Source organism: Chiloscyllium plagiosum, chromosome 14, assembly GCF_004010195.1.
Source record: "Chiloscyllium plagiosum isolate BGI_BamShark_2017 chromosome 14, ASM401019v2, whole genome shotgun sequence".
NCBI classification, from domain to species: domain Eukaryota; kingdom Metazoa; phylum Chordata; class Chondrichthyes; order Orectolobiformes; family Hemiscylliidae; genus Chiloscyllium; species Chiloscyllium plagiosum.
The window spans coordinates 64659925-64679595 of record NC_057723.1 but is presented as its reverse complement, the minus strand read 5'-3'; the positions used below and the strand labels follow the sequence as shown (position 1 = coordinate 64679595).

The 19671-nt window shown below is 41.7% G+C and overlaps 1 protein-coding gene across 2 annotated transcripts in view; it reads right to left on the bottom strand.

Annotated features, from left to right (window-relative positions):
• LOC122556775 (lymphocyte cytosolic protein 2-like) overlaps nt 1–19671 on the bottom strand; it is a 159046-nt gene that overhangs the window by 121925 nt on the left and 17450 nt on the right. For both annotated transcript variants that reach the window (XM_043703923.1, XM_043703925.1), the window contains exon 3: nt 15262–15308. In XM_043703923.1, coding sequence (XP_043559858.1) covers nt 15262–15308 — 47 coding nt within the window. The remainder of the gene's footprint in view (nt 1–15261; nt 15309–19671) is intronic.

Here is a 19671-nt window from a genome sequence, read left to right as displayed (position 1 = left end):
TGCATTCACCCTATCCATGGCTCTCATGATCTTAAACACTTCAATAAGATGCCACCTCAGTCTCCTTTGCTCTAAAGAAAAAAGTCCCAGCTTGTCCAACCTCTCCCTATAACTCATATCGTTGAGTCCTGGCAACATCCTTGTAAATTTCTTCTGCACTTTTTCCAGTTTAATAACATCCCTCCTATTGCAAGGTGACCAAAACTGAACACAATACTCCAGGTGCAGCCTCACCAACATCCTGTACAACTGCAACATAACTTCCCAACTTCTATACTCAATGCCCTAACTGATGAAGGCTGGTATGCTAAAAGCCTTCCTCACTGGCCTGTCTACTTGTGTCTGCATTCTCAGAGAACTGTGCACCTGAACTCCAAGGTCCCTCTGTTCCACTACATTCCATAAGTACCTACCATTCACTAAGAAACTCCTATCTTGATTTGATTTCCAAAATTTAACATCTCACACTTATCTATATTAAATTCCATTTTCTATTTCTCAGGCCACTTCCCCAGCTGATCAAGGTCCTGCTGCAATTTCTGATAACCATCCTCACTATCCATGATACTTCCTATTTTAGTGTCATCTACAAACTTATTAATCATGCCTTGTACATTCTCATCCAAATCATTGATAGAGATAACAAACAGCAATGGGCCCAGCACCAAACCCTGAAGCACTCCACTAATCAAAGGCCTCCAGTTTGACAAGCATCCTTCCATTATTAGCCTCTGCTTCCAACCATCAAGCCAACTGTGTAACCAATTTGCCAGCTCACCCTGGATTCCATGTGATCTAGCCTTCCAGAACAGCCTAGCATATGGAACATTACTAAAGGTCTTACCAAAATCCAAATAGACTACGTCTACCGCCCTGCACTCATTAAATTCCTGGTCACTTCATCAAGAATTCTTAACAGATTTATGAGGTATGACTTCCCACGCACAAAGCCATGCTGACTATTCCTAATTAAACCCTGTCTTTCCAAATGCATGTGTACTTTATCTCTCAGAATCTTCTCAAGTAACTTACCCAGCACAGATGTTCAGTTTACTGGTCAATAGTTCCCAGGTTTATTTTGCAGCCTTTCTTGAATAAGGGCAAAACATTTGTTACCTTCCAGTCTTCTAGGACTTTACCTGTGGCTAACGATGATGCAACAATATCAGCCAGGATCCCCTCCCGCAATTTCTTGTCTAGCCTCTTACAATGCTCTTGGATATATCTGGTCAGGAGCAGGAGATTTATCTACCTTCATACATTCTAATACATCCAACACTTCGTCTAATGTGATATGGACTGTCCCCAAGATACGAACACTAACTTGCCCAAGTTCCCAAGTCTTCATGTCTTTCTCCTGGTAAGCACAGAAGAAAAATATTCATCGAGGACCCCACCCAACTCCTGCTAAGAAATGCTTACCCCAATTCAAAGCAAGCAAATCTCTTTGGGGCGAGTTTTTCTCTCGTCACCACTGAAATAACTCCAGGAAGGCTGATGTCCCATCACCAGGACTAATTGTCATAGAGTCAGAGAGTCATTGAGATGTACAGCATGGGATTTGAGGTGGCTTGACAGTGTAGATGTTGAGAAGATGTTTCAATTAGTGGGGGAGTCTGAAATGAGGGGTTATAGTTAGAGAATAAGGAGGTAAACATTTAAAACTGAGATGTGAAGGAATTTCTCTCAGAGTAGTGAATGACTTGACTTTTCTATTTCAAAGAGTTATGGTAGCAAGATGGCTGAAAGTATTTAAAGAAGAGGTAGGTAGATTTTTTTAAATATTGAATAGTTGAGGGCTATGATGAGCTGACATGAAAGATGAGTTGAGTCCTGGGTTCAGATCAGCCTTGATCATATACAACGGTGAGGCTGGCTTGAATGGTGGGCTGTCCAATTTCTGCTCATATTTTTGATGTTAATTGCAGTTGAAAGATGTCAGCTGTATGAGCTTCAATACTACAATCCATTCAGGGAAATGATCTCCTCATTACACTGATTCTGGGCAGGAATAGCCTTGACATCAAAGATTACAGAACACTACAAATGTAGTGACTGGAACAATGTTGTCCAGGTGGATCTCGTAGAATATGAATTCCCTGATTGGGGCTGTTGATCAGGGAATTCTGGCTGACAGATATAAAGAGGTGTGTCAGGGGTTCTGCTCACTCTAGAAGCTCGCTGTGTGCTAGCTGGGTCAGTGTCTTCTCCTATGCACATGCAAATAAGGGGTAACTTGGTGAAGGGATACTGGCTTTCATGGAGTTATTTCAGTGATGACAATAGAAAAACTCACCCCAAAGAGATTTGCTTGCAACAGTTGTCTTTGTATTGGGGTAAGCATTTCTGGCAAAATGCTGCCATTTGGGAAGCTTGACCTGTCCAATCCTGCCATCAAAGACCGGGCCCAGTATGTGGAAAGCAAGTATTATCTTTTCCAGGCAAATGGCATTGGGGCAAACAAAAAGCAATGAGTAAATCTCCTGACAGTGTATGGACCTGCAGGTTTTTCTGTTATTGGAGCCTAACTTTCCTGGAGGCACTAGCTGCAAAAACCTTTCAAGAGTTGACAAATTTAGCTAAGCCTCCTCTAATTGTGAGACATTATTGGTTTTACTTGATGTTGCAAGAATCAGTGAAATCCGCATCTGGATTTTTGACAAGGTTGAGATGACAGGCAGAGGCATGTGATTTTGGTTTAACCTGAGGTGAGATGCTTATAGACTGTTTGGTATGTGGGATTAATGATGTGACAATGCTAAAGCACCTATTATTGAAGTCCAATTGGACTTCAAACAGGCACAATGACTGGTTTTGTTTATAGAAAATGCATCAAATGGAGTTTATGAGTTACAGAGTATGCCAAAGGAAGTGGACACCCTTTACAGTCCAACTGAGTTTGGGGAACACCACTGGAGTGAAGGCAATTGTGTAGCCTCACTCAGGACATATCCTGAACAGATGGTTTCTAGGTCAGCCCACAGCAAAACCCTAAACAAAGCCAAAATTTTCTTGAGGATCCAGGCGGCAGCCCATTGTAGTTTCTGCTGGTGTGTGGACTTGAGACAGCAAATGTAAGAGAGCTCACAGGCTGGTATCCAGGAGAGTGCACAACCTGGAAAGTCCACCTCCATCTGGTTTAGAACAGTGAATTTGTTTAGCAACATTGAAATCAGAACCAATCAAAACAAATATCTGGTTAAATGATTACCCATTTCTGGTGGAGGTCAATATTGGCATGGCCATATCGGTGATTGTGGAACCAATCTTCATGAAACTTTGTTCTGGACTCCAACCCTTCAGTTTGCATAAGACCTTGGCCAGGCTGAGAACCTATACCATGGAACCCCTACAGATTAAGGGTACAACTTTGGTTCTGGTCTCTTATGAGAACCAGCTGGTTCAGTAACCATTATTTGTAGTTTAAGGCTTGGGCTCAAGCTTGATGGGACAAAATTGGTTGAGAAATGGCTCAATATTTTTTGAGTAGAAAATGGCTGCCTAAGTGATGTCCTAATTAGTTACCCACAAGTTTTTCAGAAACATCTATGGACTATCAAAGGGACCAAGGCCACCTTGCATGTTGTCCAAGAAGCAATTCCACGATTCAGCCAGTGCATTTACCTTATGTACAAAAGTAGAGGCAGAAATTAGGAGGCTGAAAAGCAAAGAAACCATCATACCAGTCCAGTTTGGAACAGTGGTCACACTGATTGTAAAGCCCAATGTGTCAATTCATCTTTGTGAGGATATAAAATAAATGGTGAATTGCTTTTTGCAGCTGGATAAATACTCAATCCCTCACATAGAGGACTTGTACATAAAGCTGGACATGAACTGTGCATACCTGTAATTGTGATTAGATCAGAATTCCCAGAGGTATGCTACAATTAATATCCATAAGGGTACGAGACTGCCTTTTGGGACATTTTTAAGCGGACGATGGAGAACATTTTAGAAGGTCTACCCCAGGTTGTCATTTATCAGAATGATGTTTTCATAACCAGGAAGATTAATAAAGAGCATTTAGAGAACTTGAACATAGTGCTTAAATGTTTCTCCAAAGTGGGGGTACATCTTAGGAGGGAAAATGTGTGTTTCAGGCACCCCAAGTGACCTGCTTGGTCAACAAGACCGGGTTACATTCTTGGAAGATAAAGTGAGGGTTATCAACGGTGCCCTTGCTCCCATGTTTGTAATGGAGCTTAGGTCTTTCCTTGGGTTGGTAAATTATGCTAAACTTTCATACATAATCTGGCCTCCATCCTGGAAGCCTAACCTTTGCTATTGGAAAAGGGTCAGCCTTGGAAATGATCTCATAGCCAAGCTGTGGCCTTTAGGGAAGTGAAAAAGCAGCTATCATTGTCTAAGGTGTTGGCACACTGTGATCCCAAGTGAGATGTGGTGCTGACATACAATGCCTCCCCATATGGTACTGAGGCAGTGTTGCTTCATCGGTGGTCTGGAACACTCGAAAACGTATGCTTCCCAGACTTTAGCTGATGTTGAACAAAAATACACCCAGAAAGAGAACCAAGGTTTAGCGGTCATCTTTGATGTGTAAATGTTTCACCAAAGCCGACACCAGCACTTCCACATCATGACTATTTTCTGAGCACTTCTCTATCATTTATAACGAATAGGAAAGATTTAGAGGGATATGGGCCAAGTGCTGGCAGATGGGACGGCATGTGGGCACAGTGGTTAGCACTGCTGCCTCACAGCTCCAGAGACCCGGGTTCAATTCCTGCCTCAGGCGACTGTGTGGAGTTCGCACGTTCTCCCCGTGTCTGCGTGGGTTTCCTCCGGGTGCTCCCGTTTCCTCCCACAGTCCAAAGATGTGCAGGTCAGGTGAATTGGCCATGCTAAATTGCCCGTAGTGTCAGGTAAAGGGTAAATGTAGGGGTATGGGTGGGTTGCGCTTCGGCGGGGCGGTGTGGACTTGTTGGGCCGAAGGGCCTGTTTCCACACTGTAAGTAATGTAATCTAATCTTAGGATATCTGGTCAGCATGGACGAGTTGGACCAAAGGGTCTGTTTCCGCGCTGTATAAATCTGTAAAAGTAAGAGACCACAAATCCAAGCTAGGGCTACTCACAGAGAACAGGGCCGTGTTGCCCACTACTTCAGGTTGAATTCAGTGTTGGGCTCTTTACTGAGTATGTACAATTAAAAATTGGAACACCATCTGGGAGGCCAAGTGGCAAATACAGATGCCCTGAGTTACCTTTCACTGGCAGATACATCACTCATGGTGCCACCACTGGAAGCGCCTGTTCTGGTTTTAAACTTTCTGGACACCCCTCCAGTCACTGCTGACAATATCTGACAGTGGACAGAAAAAGATCCCATCCTGACAAAGCTAAACCAGCTGATAGTGATTGGGGAAGAAAAGGGCTGTCATAACCAGAATTGAAAGCTTTCTGGAACCGGCAAGACCAAATCACCATAAAGGATGGCATATCATTATGGGAAGCAAGAGTAATTGTTCCAACCAAAGGTCGTTGCCAGATACTGGCTGAACTCCACCAGGGTAATCTTCGAAAATGAAGATGTTGGTGAGAATCCATATCTGGTGTACAGGACTGGATGTCAACAGAACCGTTTTGGTGAGGCAGTGCCCCAGTGTCAACAGCAGCAGCTCCCCTAAATTCTTGGTAATAGCCAGGTAAACTCTGGACTCAGGCTATGCCGGTCCTTTCATGGGCTGTATGGTTTTAGGCATTGTGGACACCCATTCAAAGTGGGTTAGACATGCATAGAGTTCATTCATCAAACATGGGGACGATGAGAGAAAAGCCGTCTGCATATTTTGCAATCCACGGACTCTAGGAGGTGTTGGTCACAGTCAACAGGCAGGGAATTCGAGTATTTCTTAGTCGAATGGCATTCAGCATGTAAGGACAGCTCCATATCTTCCATCGTCCAATGATCTGACAGAAAGAAGCAAGCTTAAAGATACAGCCTAAAGCTTAACCTGATACCAAACTGTCCTGGCTCCTGTTTGATTATAGCACTACCCTTCACACAACCACAGAAACAGCTCCAGCAGAGTTGCTAATGAGAAGAAGACTCTGCATCAAGTTAAATCTGATCTTTCTGGTCCTGATGGGGAGGGTGAAACGGCCTCAAGGACACCAATACTGGACACAAGACTCCACTAATTGAGAGATGCAGTTAACTTCAGGGGAGCGAAGTTTGGTGTCAAAACCATGGGAATGGCCCTATATTGGTAAAAGGCATGGTTGTTGCAAAGACAGGTCCTGTGATGTACGAAGTTTGGGTAGGTGAGGCGGGCCTGAACAAGCATATGGACTACATAAAAGCTTCAACCTTGCCAACAGCAGGAGCAAAACATACCTGGCCCCTCAAAACATCCGGCAAGGCTGTCAGACCCATGGGTTCTCCCCTTCTGTTCAATATCAAAGAAACCTCAGAGGATGAAATAGACATGGCAGATGTCACAGCCTCGATGCTATTACTGCCTGAAGAAGATGAGGTTCGGCCTATATGCTCCTGGCGCAAGAGGCGGGCTATGGTCTGGTACATGCTGCCAATATCTTAGGCGGAGTTGTAGGAACCAGACCTGGTGCACAAACACCTCAGGGGAAACTACAGAAAGCTTATGCCTCAGGACTTAAAGATGGAAGGAAAGATGTAGTGATTACAATGTTGTCGGTCATGTGGATATCACAGAAGATGAGTTCCTTGATTTGGGCTGTTAACCTGGTCCAATGAGGGAGTCCTGGCTGACAAATATAAACAGGAGTGCTTAGGGTTCCGCTCACTCGAGGAGCTGGCTCTGTGCTAGCTGGTTGCTATGTACATGTAAATAAAGGGTGACCTGGTGACAGGATACCGGCCTTCGTCGCGTTATTTCAACCAACTGTTGTGGTAATGTTACTGTACCTCAGGCATTGAATCATCATTCAAACAATGAATAAGAAATTCAATTGTGATCATCTGAGAATTAGAATTCAGCTTTACAAAATCTGGAAAAGGCAGTATTAGCAAGCACGACCACTTTCAGAATGAAGTGGATCTTCCAGCTTCCCAGGGCTGAAATGGAGTGAACTGCAGATTTGCAACTCATATCCCCATTCCTGCCCTACCATACAGCCACCCACCTCAGGCTCTCCTCAGTTTGGAAGTTAATGCATAATTCTATAGCTCTGAAAGCAATGAGTGCTTAAAATGAAATTGAATATCATAAATAACAGTCCATGACAATGTATAAAATTTCTCAAAATACCATAAAATGCATAAAATCAAAAAATCTGAAAGAAAATAATTGGTATTCCTTACACTAAATAATGAAAATATCCCTGGTGTAGAGTTATGTTACAGTTAACTCAACAGGAGGCAATAAAGATACCCCTATCCTAACAAATAAAGTTACCCTTTTCCAGGTTGATAAAGTTACGCCCATTCCAGGTAACAAAGTTACCCCCATTCCAGGTAATAAAGTTGCCCAAATGCCAGGTAATAAAGGTACTTCCACTCCAGGCAATATAATTATCCCAACTCCAGGTAATAAAGTGACCCAAATTCCAGATAATAAAAATACCGCTATTCCATGTAATAAAATTATCCTCATTCAAGGTAATAAAGTTACCCAAATTACAAATAATAACGATATCCCCACTCCAGGTACAAAGTTATCCTCATTTCAGATAATAAATTGACCTTTAGATTAGATTAGATTAGATTACAGTGTGGAAACAGGCCCTTCGGCCCAACAAGTCCACACCGACCCGCCGAAGCGAAACCCACCCATACCCCTACATTTACCCCTTACCTAACACTACGGGCAATTTAGTATGGCCAATTCACCTAACCTGCACATCTTTGGACTGTGGAAGGAAACCGGAGCACCCGGAGGAAACCCACGCAGACACGGGGAGAACGTGCAAACTCCACACAGTCAGTCGCCTGAGTCGGGAATTGAACCCGGGTCTCTGGCGCTGCGAGGCAGCAGTGCTAACCACTGTGCCACCGTGCCGCCTACCTGTATGCCAGGTAAACAAAGTTACTTGCCACTCCAAATAATAAAGATACTCAACGTCCTGATAATAAAGAATCACAGAATCCTGACAATGCAGATTGAGGCCATATGGCCCATCAAGTCTGCATCGACCCTCCAAAGAGCATCCATCCTATCCCTACAACCCCCACATTTGCCACTGTTAATCCACCTAGCCTGCACACTATGGAGTTGCCTCCTTTCAGATCATAAAGTTACCCAAATTCCAGGTATTAAAGATACCCAAATTCCAGGTACTCCCAATCCAGATAGTAAAGATACCAAATTCCTGGTGATAAAGATACCCAAACACCAGGTAATAAAGTTACTTCCACTCTTGATAATAAAGAAACCCCGACTAAAGATAATAAAGATACCCCTACCCCAGGTTAGAAATTTACCCAAATTTCAGGAAATAAAGTTACCTTCACTTTCAGTAATAAAGATACCCATACTCTGGGTAAAAAAGATACCCAACTTTAGCAAATAAAATTGAGTCTTGAGTACCTTATCGCAGCTATCAGTCCAGTGTACCTTTGAATGGAGGGCTGCCCACAGCCTGAGTTGCTATCTCTCAGATCTATTAAATTGAGATCTATAATCTCATAGCTATAAAGTTCTCAGTCTAGTACTTTAAGAGATGCAGGAGAATTTTCCCATTGTCCTAGCTAATGTTTACTCTACTGTCAATGCTTCCCAAACTGTTTATACGGAGACTTATGCTGATTATTACAAGAGCAGAAATTGCTGGTAAAACTCAGCAGATCTGGCAGCATCTGCGGAGAGAAAGCAGAGTTAACGTTTCTGGACTTGAAATCTTAATTCTGTTATGCTTATAAACCTACTGAGTTTCTCCAGCAATTTCTCCTTTTGTTTTTGATGTTCTGTAGGTCTTTGTTTTATCTAAGCTGATTACTGTCTGTTTGTAAACTGGCTGCTGCTATCCACACATCTCAACAGTGACTAAACTTCATTAACCAAAAGAGAAAATGCTGGAAAATCTCAGCAGGTCTGGCAGCATCTGTAAGGAGAGAAAAGAGCTGATGTTTCGAGTCTAACTGACCCTTTGTTGTGGAGTGCATTCTGATGGCCTAGGTGCTATATTAGTCCAAGTTATTTCTCTTTTCTTTCTATTTTAACTCACCACATGGCCCATTTGTTCTTTGGTGTTGGTCAAGTTTTGGGAGTGAAAAAAGGTGTGAAAATCTTTCCTTTAAACTGTTACTTTGATAGCCTGGCAGTGTAACTGTAATTAAGATGCCCTTATTAAAAGAAGGGCAAGGATGACTAGAAAAAATAAAAATTATACCAAAATCAATATCCATATTAAAGAAGTCTTAACTTTACAGAGTACATGGCCATTCAGTGTACTAGATCTATTGTAAGTCCCCAAAAATGTCCTGATCTCTGTAAATAATGCATCTGTTCTGCTGTCAAAAATACAGGAAAAACCATCACCAATTTCTCATTGACGCTTTCCAACATGGGACCCTCTGCTACATCTGATGAGAAAGCAATAAAAATGGCACTGTATACTGTGTTTGCTGCATTGCATTGCTCCGTGCAGCATTCATCTGATGCACAAATGATATCAGCCAGAATCTAATCAGGAAGTGCTCTGCAACAGCTCTTTCCACTTGGGCAGTATCGTGCTGTGTTTCTCAATTTCCTTTTTTGCAGAGACTGTTTGAGATAATGGTCTCGTGCACACTCACCCAAAGTAACCTTTAAAGTCAATGGTGTTTCTACCCATTTTAATTGGAAATGTGAGTTTATCACTGATTCCTCAGGCAATGTAACTGTTCAACCTCTTCACCTCACATTACCAGATTTTCTTGCTCATCCAGTGATGTCACATTTTCATAGCTTCTTTGAACACTTAATATTGCTCTGAATTACACTTCGGAAGTGCTACTTAGTTTACCTCATTTACTCAGTCTTGGTGTTGTACTTTGGTCAGTCCTGTGGTCGGTTTCAATGCTGTTTGATTAGACCTGTGGTCAGTTTTGGTGTTGTTCGGTCAGTCTTGTGGTCAGTTTTGGTGTCATTTTGTCAGTTTTGTGGTTGTTTTGATATCATTTTAAATGGGAACAAACTAATGAGCAAGTAGCCAGGAAATGTAGAATAGGTGACCAGAAGCCATTGTGAAGTCTAGTTTGTAACATGCAATGTGACAAAGTGCAGCTGTGTTTTCATGTAACAATAGTTGGCACAGGAAACTTCAAAGGTAATAGTGAACCATACGTCAGGGAAAAACCACAACAACGCGACGGTCGGAGGAGGAGCGTCTTATCTTCCGACTGGGAACCCTCCAACCACAGGGGATGAACTTGGACCTCACCAGTTTCTTCATCCCCCCTCCCCCCAACTTGTCACAGCCGAATCCCTCCAGCCCGGCACCGCCTTCCTGACCTGCAGTCTTCTTCTTGACCTCTCCGCCTCCACCCTACTCCAACCTATCACCTTCACCTTGACCTCTTTCCACCTATCACATTTCCAACGCCCCTCCTCCAAGTCCCTCCTCCCTACCTTTTATCTTCTCCTGCTGAACACTCTCTGCTCATTCCTGAAGAAGGGCATGTGCCCGAAAGGTCGAATCTTCTGTTACCTAGATGCTGCCTGACCTGCTGTGCTGTTCCAGCAATAAAGTTTCAGCTTTGATCTCCAGCATCTGCAGACCTCACTTTCTCCTCGTCAGGGAAAATATAACTCAGTCACTTAATCCTCCCAGAAAATGTAGTGTAGAGGGTCACATTGGAAAATATGGTGTGAAACAGCATTGTTTTGGGTATCACCACCCCAGCTTGGGCAGTACAAGTGGTGGAAAGATGGCACAATCTGGGTGTACTTGGATGCAAGATATCTAAGTATTACTTTAAGGAGATGCTTACACAAGATAACAATGCTAAAACAATGGAAATCCAAATTCACAGGAACAATATTACTTTCCAAGTGGGACTACAAACTTGGATATTGGCCTTTCATGAGGTAGAGGGATCTCAAGAACTCACTAACTTCAGACATCATTTGGAAGATACTGCTTTCAGAGACCACCCTTTGGTTAATCCATCAATTTTTTCGGAGGTATATGGAAAAAGTATTCGTGGATACATTTTTATTGCAAATGATTCATTAATACTATGACCCAAGGAAAGGCTATCCAAAGAAGGTTCAGTAAGTTGATCCTGGATATGCAGGGACTGTCTTATGATGAAAGATTCAATATGTTGGACTTGTTCTCATTAGGAATTTAGAATAATGGGACGAGACCTTAATGAAACATTTAAGGCTCTTAGAGGACTTGACAGAGTAGTTGTGGAAAGGTTATTTTCCCTTGTGGGAAAGTCTAGGACCAGAGGACATAATCTCAGAGTAAAGATTGCAAATTAAACACATGGAGGAGGAGGAAGCTTTTTCTGTCAAAGGATGGTCATTAAAATTATTCAAGGCTGAGAAAGATATATGTTTAATTATTAAGGGAATCTAGAAATATGGGGATAAGGCAGGAAAGCAAATTTGAAGATTATTAGTTCAGCCACGATCTCAGTGAACGGTGAAGCAAACTCGATGGACCAAATGACTTAATTTTGTTACTACATCCTTTGGTCTATGGTCTGACATCGGTGCTGAGTAAATACAAAGAAGAGCATGACCAAAACCTATACTCACTAATGATAACAGGTCACCCCTGTTGGACTTATCTTAAAAAGCAAGAAATGCCTCTGAATACAAGTCTCTGAATACAATGCCTCTGAATAACTTTCCCAGTTCTATCAATCAAGGAATCTATCCTGAGCCAGGAAACTCCAAGTTGATGACCATGCCAGAACAATGAGGACCTGCAGAGACACCACAATACTTTGGCCTCTGAGCATTTATATGCAAAACTTTTCAAATAAAACTTCTATAAAATGTCTCATTGAAGGACATTCTACAAGGAAGGCAGAAGACCATGAAAGAAATAATGTTGGAGGTTGATGCTTCTCAACATTTTAACCATAATGACCAACCTTCATAGAAGATAAAGGAGCCAGGGCAGGAAGGGAGGAGGTGCTGTTCTGTAAAGGAAGTGAGAGAGGATCCATCTCATTCATCAGCATCTCAATAGGAAGGAGTGATGCAGCCTCAGCCTGGAACTTTATCTTAGCCAGATCTCTGACTGTTCAGGGGCCTCAATATCTCTTTCTATTTATATATTGAAGGGCTGTCAGGATCGCTAGCAAGGCCAGCACTTATTGTCCATCTTTAACTGTCCTTGAGATGGACAGAGAACATGCTACTGGCTACAGTGGATGGTGGCAGACAACAGACAACCTTTCCCCATGTTGATAGCTGGTCTCACTGAGAGAAACCAATCCTAAAAATCCACTGCAACAAAGAAAGTAAGCATCTTAACTGAGTGTAAAGTGCCAGGCCTCCCTGCTGCCAACTTGAACCCTGAGCCTTGAGCTAATCACCCCGTCTTGATCTCCATTCTAGGTACTAACCCTGAAACTCTCAGTTAGCCTCAACTATTAATTCTTGGGAATGTATGTGAAGTTTGCCATTAGGCTATTAATCCCTAACAGAGACAAGAAAACTTATTCCTTTAGCTAACTAATTCTACTTTGAGAGAGCTCAAGGTGCATGACAAAGTACAATCAACTCTGACTGATATAAGAGTTGATAGAGGAGATAAAGCACATGTAAAAAAAAATGCCCTCATGTATTTTGTAAATCTTTCTCTTTTCACCTTAAAAATATGCCTCCTCATCTTGAAATCCCCCACCCTAGGAAAAGATACATGCCATTCACCTTATCTATACTTCTCATTATTTTATGAATGTCTGTAAGGTCAGCCTTCAACTGCCTATGCTCCAGTGAAAAAAGGTCAAGCCTATCCAGCCTCTCCTTATAATTCAAACCCTCAATTCCCAGCAACATCCTGCTATATCTCTTTTGAACCTCCTCCAGCTTAATAATATCCTTTCTAAAATAGGGTGACCAGAACTAGACACAGTACTCCAGAAGAGGCCTCACTACTGCCCTGTACAACCTCAACATGAAGTCCCAATTCCTATACTCAATGCTCTGAGCAATGAAAGCAAGCATGCTAAATGCCTTCTTAACCACTCTGTCTATATGTGATGCAAACTTCAAAGTATTATGTACCTGAATCCCTAGGCCTCTCTATTCTACAATTCTACCCAAGGCCCTACTTTGAATTGTACAAGTCCTGCCCTTCTCATGAAATAACATAACAATGAGTAGAGGACACAGTCATTGAGCTTGACTACAATATCTCTGGAGGCGAAAGGGAGGACTGCAGATGCTGGAGTTCAGAGTCAAGATTAGAGTGGTGCTGGAAAAGCACAGCAGGTCAGGCAGCATCTGGGGAGCAGGTTTCGGGCAGGAGCCCTTCATCAGAAATGATGGACCTGTTGGGATCTGACACCAGACATGCCACTGTAAACTCTATGTGATCACAGTGGGCCATAAAGCCTCTTACAGTAGCATAACAATTCTGTGGTTTGATGCAAAGACCATAGTGATGAACACCTGACATCCGCTTGTAAGGCAGTTCCTCCTTTACACTTAGGCAATTGAACTTCATTGTACTAGCATTGGTCAATGGTCTTGGAAAAGGATAGACAAATATTACAAACACATAACTAATTAATATATACATACCTTAATTAATATATTGGCGCACCTGAAACTCAGCAGATAATTTTATAGAAATTTTTATATGTACTATGTAAAGTACAGAATGCATTGTTGTTGGGTTTGTGTGAATAATGCTGTGCTATGATTTAGTAAGAACAAAATGTATGAGAAGTTCAATGATTTCTTTCTCAAAAACATAGGAAACAACAATGTGTATTTAAGAGGTGGAATAAATAATTTCTCAATTCCAATCCAAATGCAGCAGCTGAACAAATAGTTTCATAAATACATCTTGACTTTGTCCAGGTATAAAACGGGTGATCAGTGAATCGAAAGCTAGTTTTTCAATTCCCTCTAGTTTCATTTCTTAGTCAATGGGAGAGATGTAATATGGCTGTTAATTTATTGCCACCCAGTTTATACAATCAGAAAAAGTCAGGATCAATCAGTTGATAAAATAATTCAGTTGAATTGCATATTGCAAATGTGTAGGCACAAATGGAGCTGGTCCTGAACAAGGTGACTCAATGTGACATGTTCCAATTGTCATGCACAGACTAGAAATTGTTCCATGCCAGACAACTGACAGCTAGCATTACACTGTGCTACATGTAGAACCTGTCATGATCGATTTGTATGCTACTATACAGATCCCACACTGTGCCTGTGACCCTCAAATCATCTCTGCAATGTTAGGAGGATGTTAGGAGAACACAGGGTGACCTGGACAGGCTAGGTGAGTGGACGGATGCATGGCAGATGCAGTTTAATATGGATAAATGTGTGGTTATCCATTTTGGTGGCAAGAACAGGAAGGCAGATTACTACCTAAATTGAGTCAAGTTAAGTAAAAGGGCAGTACAACGAGATCAAGGTGTTCTTGTACATCAGTCAATGAAAACAAGCATGCAGGTACAGCAGGTAGTGAAGAAAGCAATGCATGCTGGCCTTCATAACAAGAGGAATTGAGTATAGAAGCAAAGAGGTCCTTCTGCAGCTGTACAGGGCCCTGGTGAGACCACATCGGGAATATTGTGCACAGTTTTGGTCTCCAAATTTGAAGAAAGACATTCTGGCTATTGAGAGAGTGCAGCGTAGGTTCACAAGGTCAATTCCCAGAATGGCTGACTATCTTACGCTGAAAGATTGGAGCGACTGGGCTTGAATACGTTTGAGTTTAGATGGCCTAGAGGGGATCTGATTGAGACATATAATATTATTAAATGGTTGGACACTCTGGAGACAGGAAGCATGTTTCCACTGATGGGTGAGTCCCGAACCAGAGGACACAGTTTAAAAATAAGGGGTAGTCCACTTAGAACAGTGTTGAGGAGAAACTTCTTCACCCAGAGAGTGGGGGGTATATGGAATGCTCTGTCCCAGAAGGCTGTGGAGGCCAAGTCTCTGGATACTTTCAAGAAAGAGTTGGACAGAGCTCTTAAGGATAGTGGAATTAAGGGTTATGGGGATAAGGCAGGAACAGGATACTAATTGAGGATGATTAGCCATGATCATAATGAATGGTGGTGCTGGCTCAAAGGGCAGAATGGCCTACTCCTGCACCTATTGTCTATTGTCTATTGAAGTACTTACGGCACTCGTAGTGTAGGGAACTTTTGAATGTCATTTTCAGACATGTTCTGTAAATCAAAAAAAAAATTGTTTAGAAATGTCATTGTTTTCAGTGTAGTTACACTTAAATCAAATATAATGAATCAATTTAAAGCAGGTGCATAAAGATATAAAGAGTGGCAAATGAAACTAGGTTAAGTTTTACAATTTTGTATGAAACCTATTAAAACCTTTGGCCTTCTTCTGCAACCTTGTTTCTGTGGGTTTGGCAATGGTCATCCATTGGATTGGTCTTCATTTATTGCTCAATGTACTGCAGTTGTTTGACATTGTGTACTGCAGGGTGACTGACCAGGACACTCTCCTGCTCTTATCGTCTGGGATATTGGAGGGATTTACAAGCTGACAGCTGACCTGCTAGCCAAGTTATGGCACACACTTGAGAACCCATAAGTGGGATTCAGACTTCGAGTTTCGGATTTAGAAGTTGCAATACAACACAAGACGTCACTACTGAAACCTGATAATAGGGAAACTATTTCAAACAATACTCAAAAAGACTAGATGGAAAAGATCAGCTGGTCCATTGAGTCTATCATGTTCTGCCTCGTAAATCCCATGCCCACCTGTACTGCCTTTCCAGTGGGTGCAAATTCCATGATTCTCTCTCCTCCCCCAACCCATATACATTAATATTCTCCATGACCACTGCAAACTCCCTCCAAAACCAACACTCCCTCCAACTTCATCCACCAGCTACCTAAATAACAGTTCTTGGGAGTCACTGAGTCTAAAGATTATCCTGAGAGATTCCTTTCACAGCCTTTCAGAATCCTGCATCATCCACTGACTCCAAATTGAATTAACAAAAATTTCATTATTTACATTACTTTACCAGTCCATGTCTCTCCTTATTTGCAAAAATGCCTTTTTTAATGTTAAACTATTTCTATTCTTATATGATTTACACTTTCACATGACACCTTGTTTTGTATCTTGATACATGTAAATGGCTTAAAGGTTGTATTTAATAAGCATTAAGTTTTAATAAGCACATTCAGCAATCAGTTATCAATAGGGTAGTATTAGATAAAATTTATTAATTTCCCTTGAATAATTCCAAAGGTCTGGCCTGCACCCAGAGATTCCTGCACAGGAAGAAGCCACTTGGACCATCGTGTATCAATCTTAAACAAATCCGACTGCCTTGCTCTCTATCTCACTCTCTAGCCCTGTATCAATCACAAACTCATTCTTCTGACCCACTCTTCCCTCATAGTTTGTTTCAAATCACAAAACTCATCCCATTACCCTACTGCCCTGATGAAGGGCTCCTGCCCGAAACTTCAATTTTCCTGCTTCTTGGATGCTGCCTGACTTGCTATGCATTTCCAGCACCACTCTAAACTTGACTCTAATCTCCAGCATCTGCAGTCCTCACTTTCGCCTCATTGCCCCACTGTGTCCGTATAGCTCTGTATCAATCCTAAACTAATCTCAATCTCTTTATAACTCTATCTCAATCACACACTAATCCCTTTTCTCCACTCTCCTCACAACCCTGTATCAATCCCAAACTAATCCCACTGTCATGCTCTGTCACCACAACTCTACATCAATCCAAAACATGTGCCACTTCTCCATTCATTCCCATAATCCTATATCAATCCAAAGCTCATCCCACTACCCTGCTCTCCCCATGGCCCTACATTAATCCCAAATTAATTTCATTCCCCATTCTCACTCCATGACCTTATTCCAGTTTCAAACTAATCCATTGAGCCACCCTTTAACCCACAGTCTATATCAATCACAAAATAATGTCACTGCCCTGTACTCTCCGCATAGTCCTTTATCAATCCCAAACCATCTGGGATGTTCTGGGATTTACATATTAAAGAACCAAAATGAGCAAATCCATTCTAAAAGATGAAAGATTTAATGTAGGTTTATCATTTCAGTTGCGTGACACTATAATCTTTAGCTATAAATTCTGTGTCTTATAGTCCTGCTTTACAATCACCTGATGAAGAAGCAGCGCCTTGAAAACTAGTGCTTCCAAATAAACCTATTGGACTATAACCTGGTATTGTATGATTTTTAACTTTGCCCACCCCAGTCCAATACCGGCACCTCCACATCATGACAAACCATTCTGACTGTCCCACTTGCTCACCATAGCTCAATCACAAACTAATGCTACTGTCCTGCTCTCTCCCACAGCCCTATATCAATTGCAAACTAGCTCCAATGATTCACACTCTCACTCTCCATGGCTTGATTCCAGTTCCAAATTAATCCCACCACTGGAACATCAAGGCTGTATATGTGGGAATAATGCCAGGATTCGGCGATTTGGTGTGTGTGTGTGTGTGTGTACGCGTGCTCGCGCTGAGGATTTGCTTTTGTCTCCTTGTGCCCCACAAAATAAAAATAAACCTTTTCAATGGTGCCTTTAGTGCTCCCCCTCCCACCATACAGAGCCCTCCTTACTGCCCCATTGTGTAGGTTGTTCAGTAACTGGTAAAAAATGACTGCATTTGCGAGACCCACTTCACCAATCATTTCTCAGTATTTCAATCAGGGTCCTAGATTCTCTTGACTTTGATATTGGCACCAATCTATAACAGTTAGACCCATCACCATAGACACTCGGCCAGTGCTCTTCTTCACGGAACTTGGAATGCGAACTGCTTTCTCTGCACAAATGCTGCTAGACTTGCTGAGTTTTTCAAGTAATTTCTATTATTTATTTGTTTCAGATCTCCAACATCTGCAGTTTGTTGTTTATCTTTGAGTTAGAGTCAAACCTGTCTTTTCCCAGTTTGTGCCTTTGTCACCACATTTTGGAGTAACTTGAAAAACTGTGCAAGTTTGGACTTTTCTAATCCATGGAGTAGCATGGCATTCTGGATTTAATTTTAGGGAAGGAAGCTGGATGTGTAAAATGATAACTACTGGGACAGCACTGGTTGTGATAATTAATTGGTGAGATTTAACATCATTATGGAAAAGGACAAAAACAGGATTAGAATAAAGGTTCTATCTTGGCACAGGAAGGCCGATTTTACCAACTGATAAACAATTTAGTCAAACTGGACTGGAAACTGAAATACAAAGATAAATCAACATCATAGAAATTGAGGCATTCAAACAGGAGATTCAAGGGGTCACAGTAAGCATTTTACCAAAAAGAAAAGAGTAGGACAGCCATAGCCTACTGAATGAGAAGGTGAATAGAGGGTAAGGTAAGGAAAAAAAAAGCAAATATATCTAAAACAGATTGCTATTAATTCTGCAGAAAAGCCTAGATAAGAACAGGACATGTCAACATGAAATTAAAAAGGAAATTAAGAAAGCAGAGAGAGGACATGGAATAAAATAGGTAATATCAAGGAAAATCCAAACATGTTTTACAATGTATAAGGAGTAAAAGGACAACCAAAAATAGAATAGCCCCTATTGAAGACAAAACAAGTAACCTAGGAGTGGAGGCAGAGGATGCAGGGGAGGTTCTAAATGTTTTGTGACAGTGTTCACAACACTGGGAGCTGAAGAATTTCATGAATTGAATGAATTAGCTTCATTGTCAAATATACTCAAATGAGTGCAATGAAAAGTTTATAAGCCGCCACTTAGAGTGCTAACTTAAGTACAAAGATACCTAAGTATAGCTTCTTCAGTTACAGATTTGTTACAGTGTAACAATGTCACCAACACACAGTGCCATCTTAGGAACACAGTACCTGAGTACAATCCTTAGTTACAGAATAGAGAAACAAAGAAAAAAAGTTACATTACAACCGTACATAGTATAACCATAGCTCAGAAAAGCAAGTCAAAAAGATAAATATCACAGGTTCATCCAAGGGCTCTCCGCAGCAGACCTGTGCATGGGGCCTCCACATGGTCTGACTGCTGGTCAGTAGGCTGAGGAATGGCAGATGGAGTTTAATTTAGATATATGCAAGGTGTTGCATTTGGTAAGGAACACCAGAGCAGGACCAACACAGTCAATGGTAGAACCCTAGAGAGTTAGAGAACAAAAAGGTGGAGGTTCACTCCTTGCAAGTAAAGTCACAGGTAGACAGGGTGGTGAAGAAGGCTTTCAGCATTCTTGCTTTCATTGGTCAGAGCATTGAGTATAGGAGTTTAGATCAGTGTGGTGCTGGAAAAGCACAACAGGTCAGGCAGCATCCGAGGAGCAGGAAAATCGAGATCGGGCAAAAGCCCTTCATCAGGAATAGGCATTGAGTATAGGAGTTGAGAAGTTTTGTTGCAGTCGTACAAGACGTTGGTGAGACCACATTTGCAATACTATGTGCAGTTCTGGTCACCCTATTATGTCAAGGATATTATTAAAAAAGAAATAGTGTAGAAAAGATTTACTGGGATGCTTCCTGGATTGGAAGCTTTGAGTTATAAGCAGAG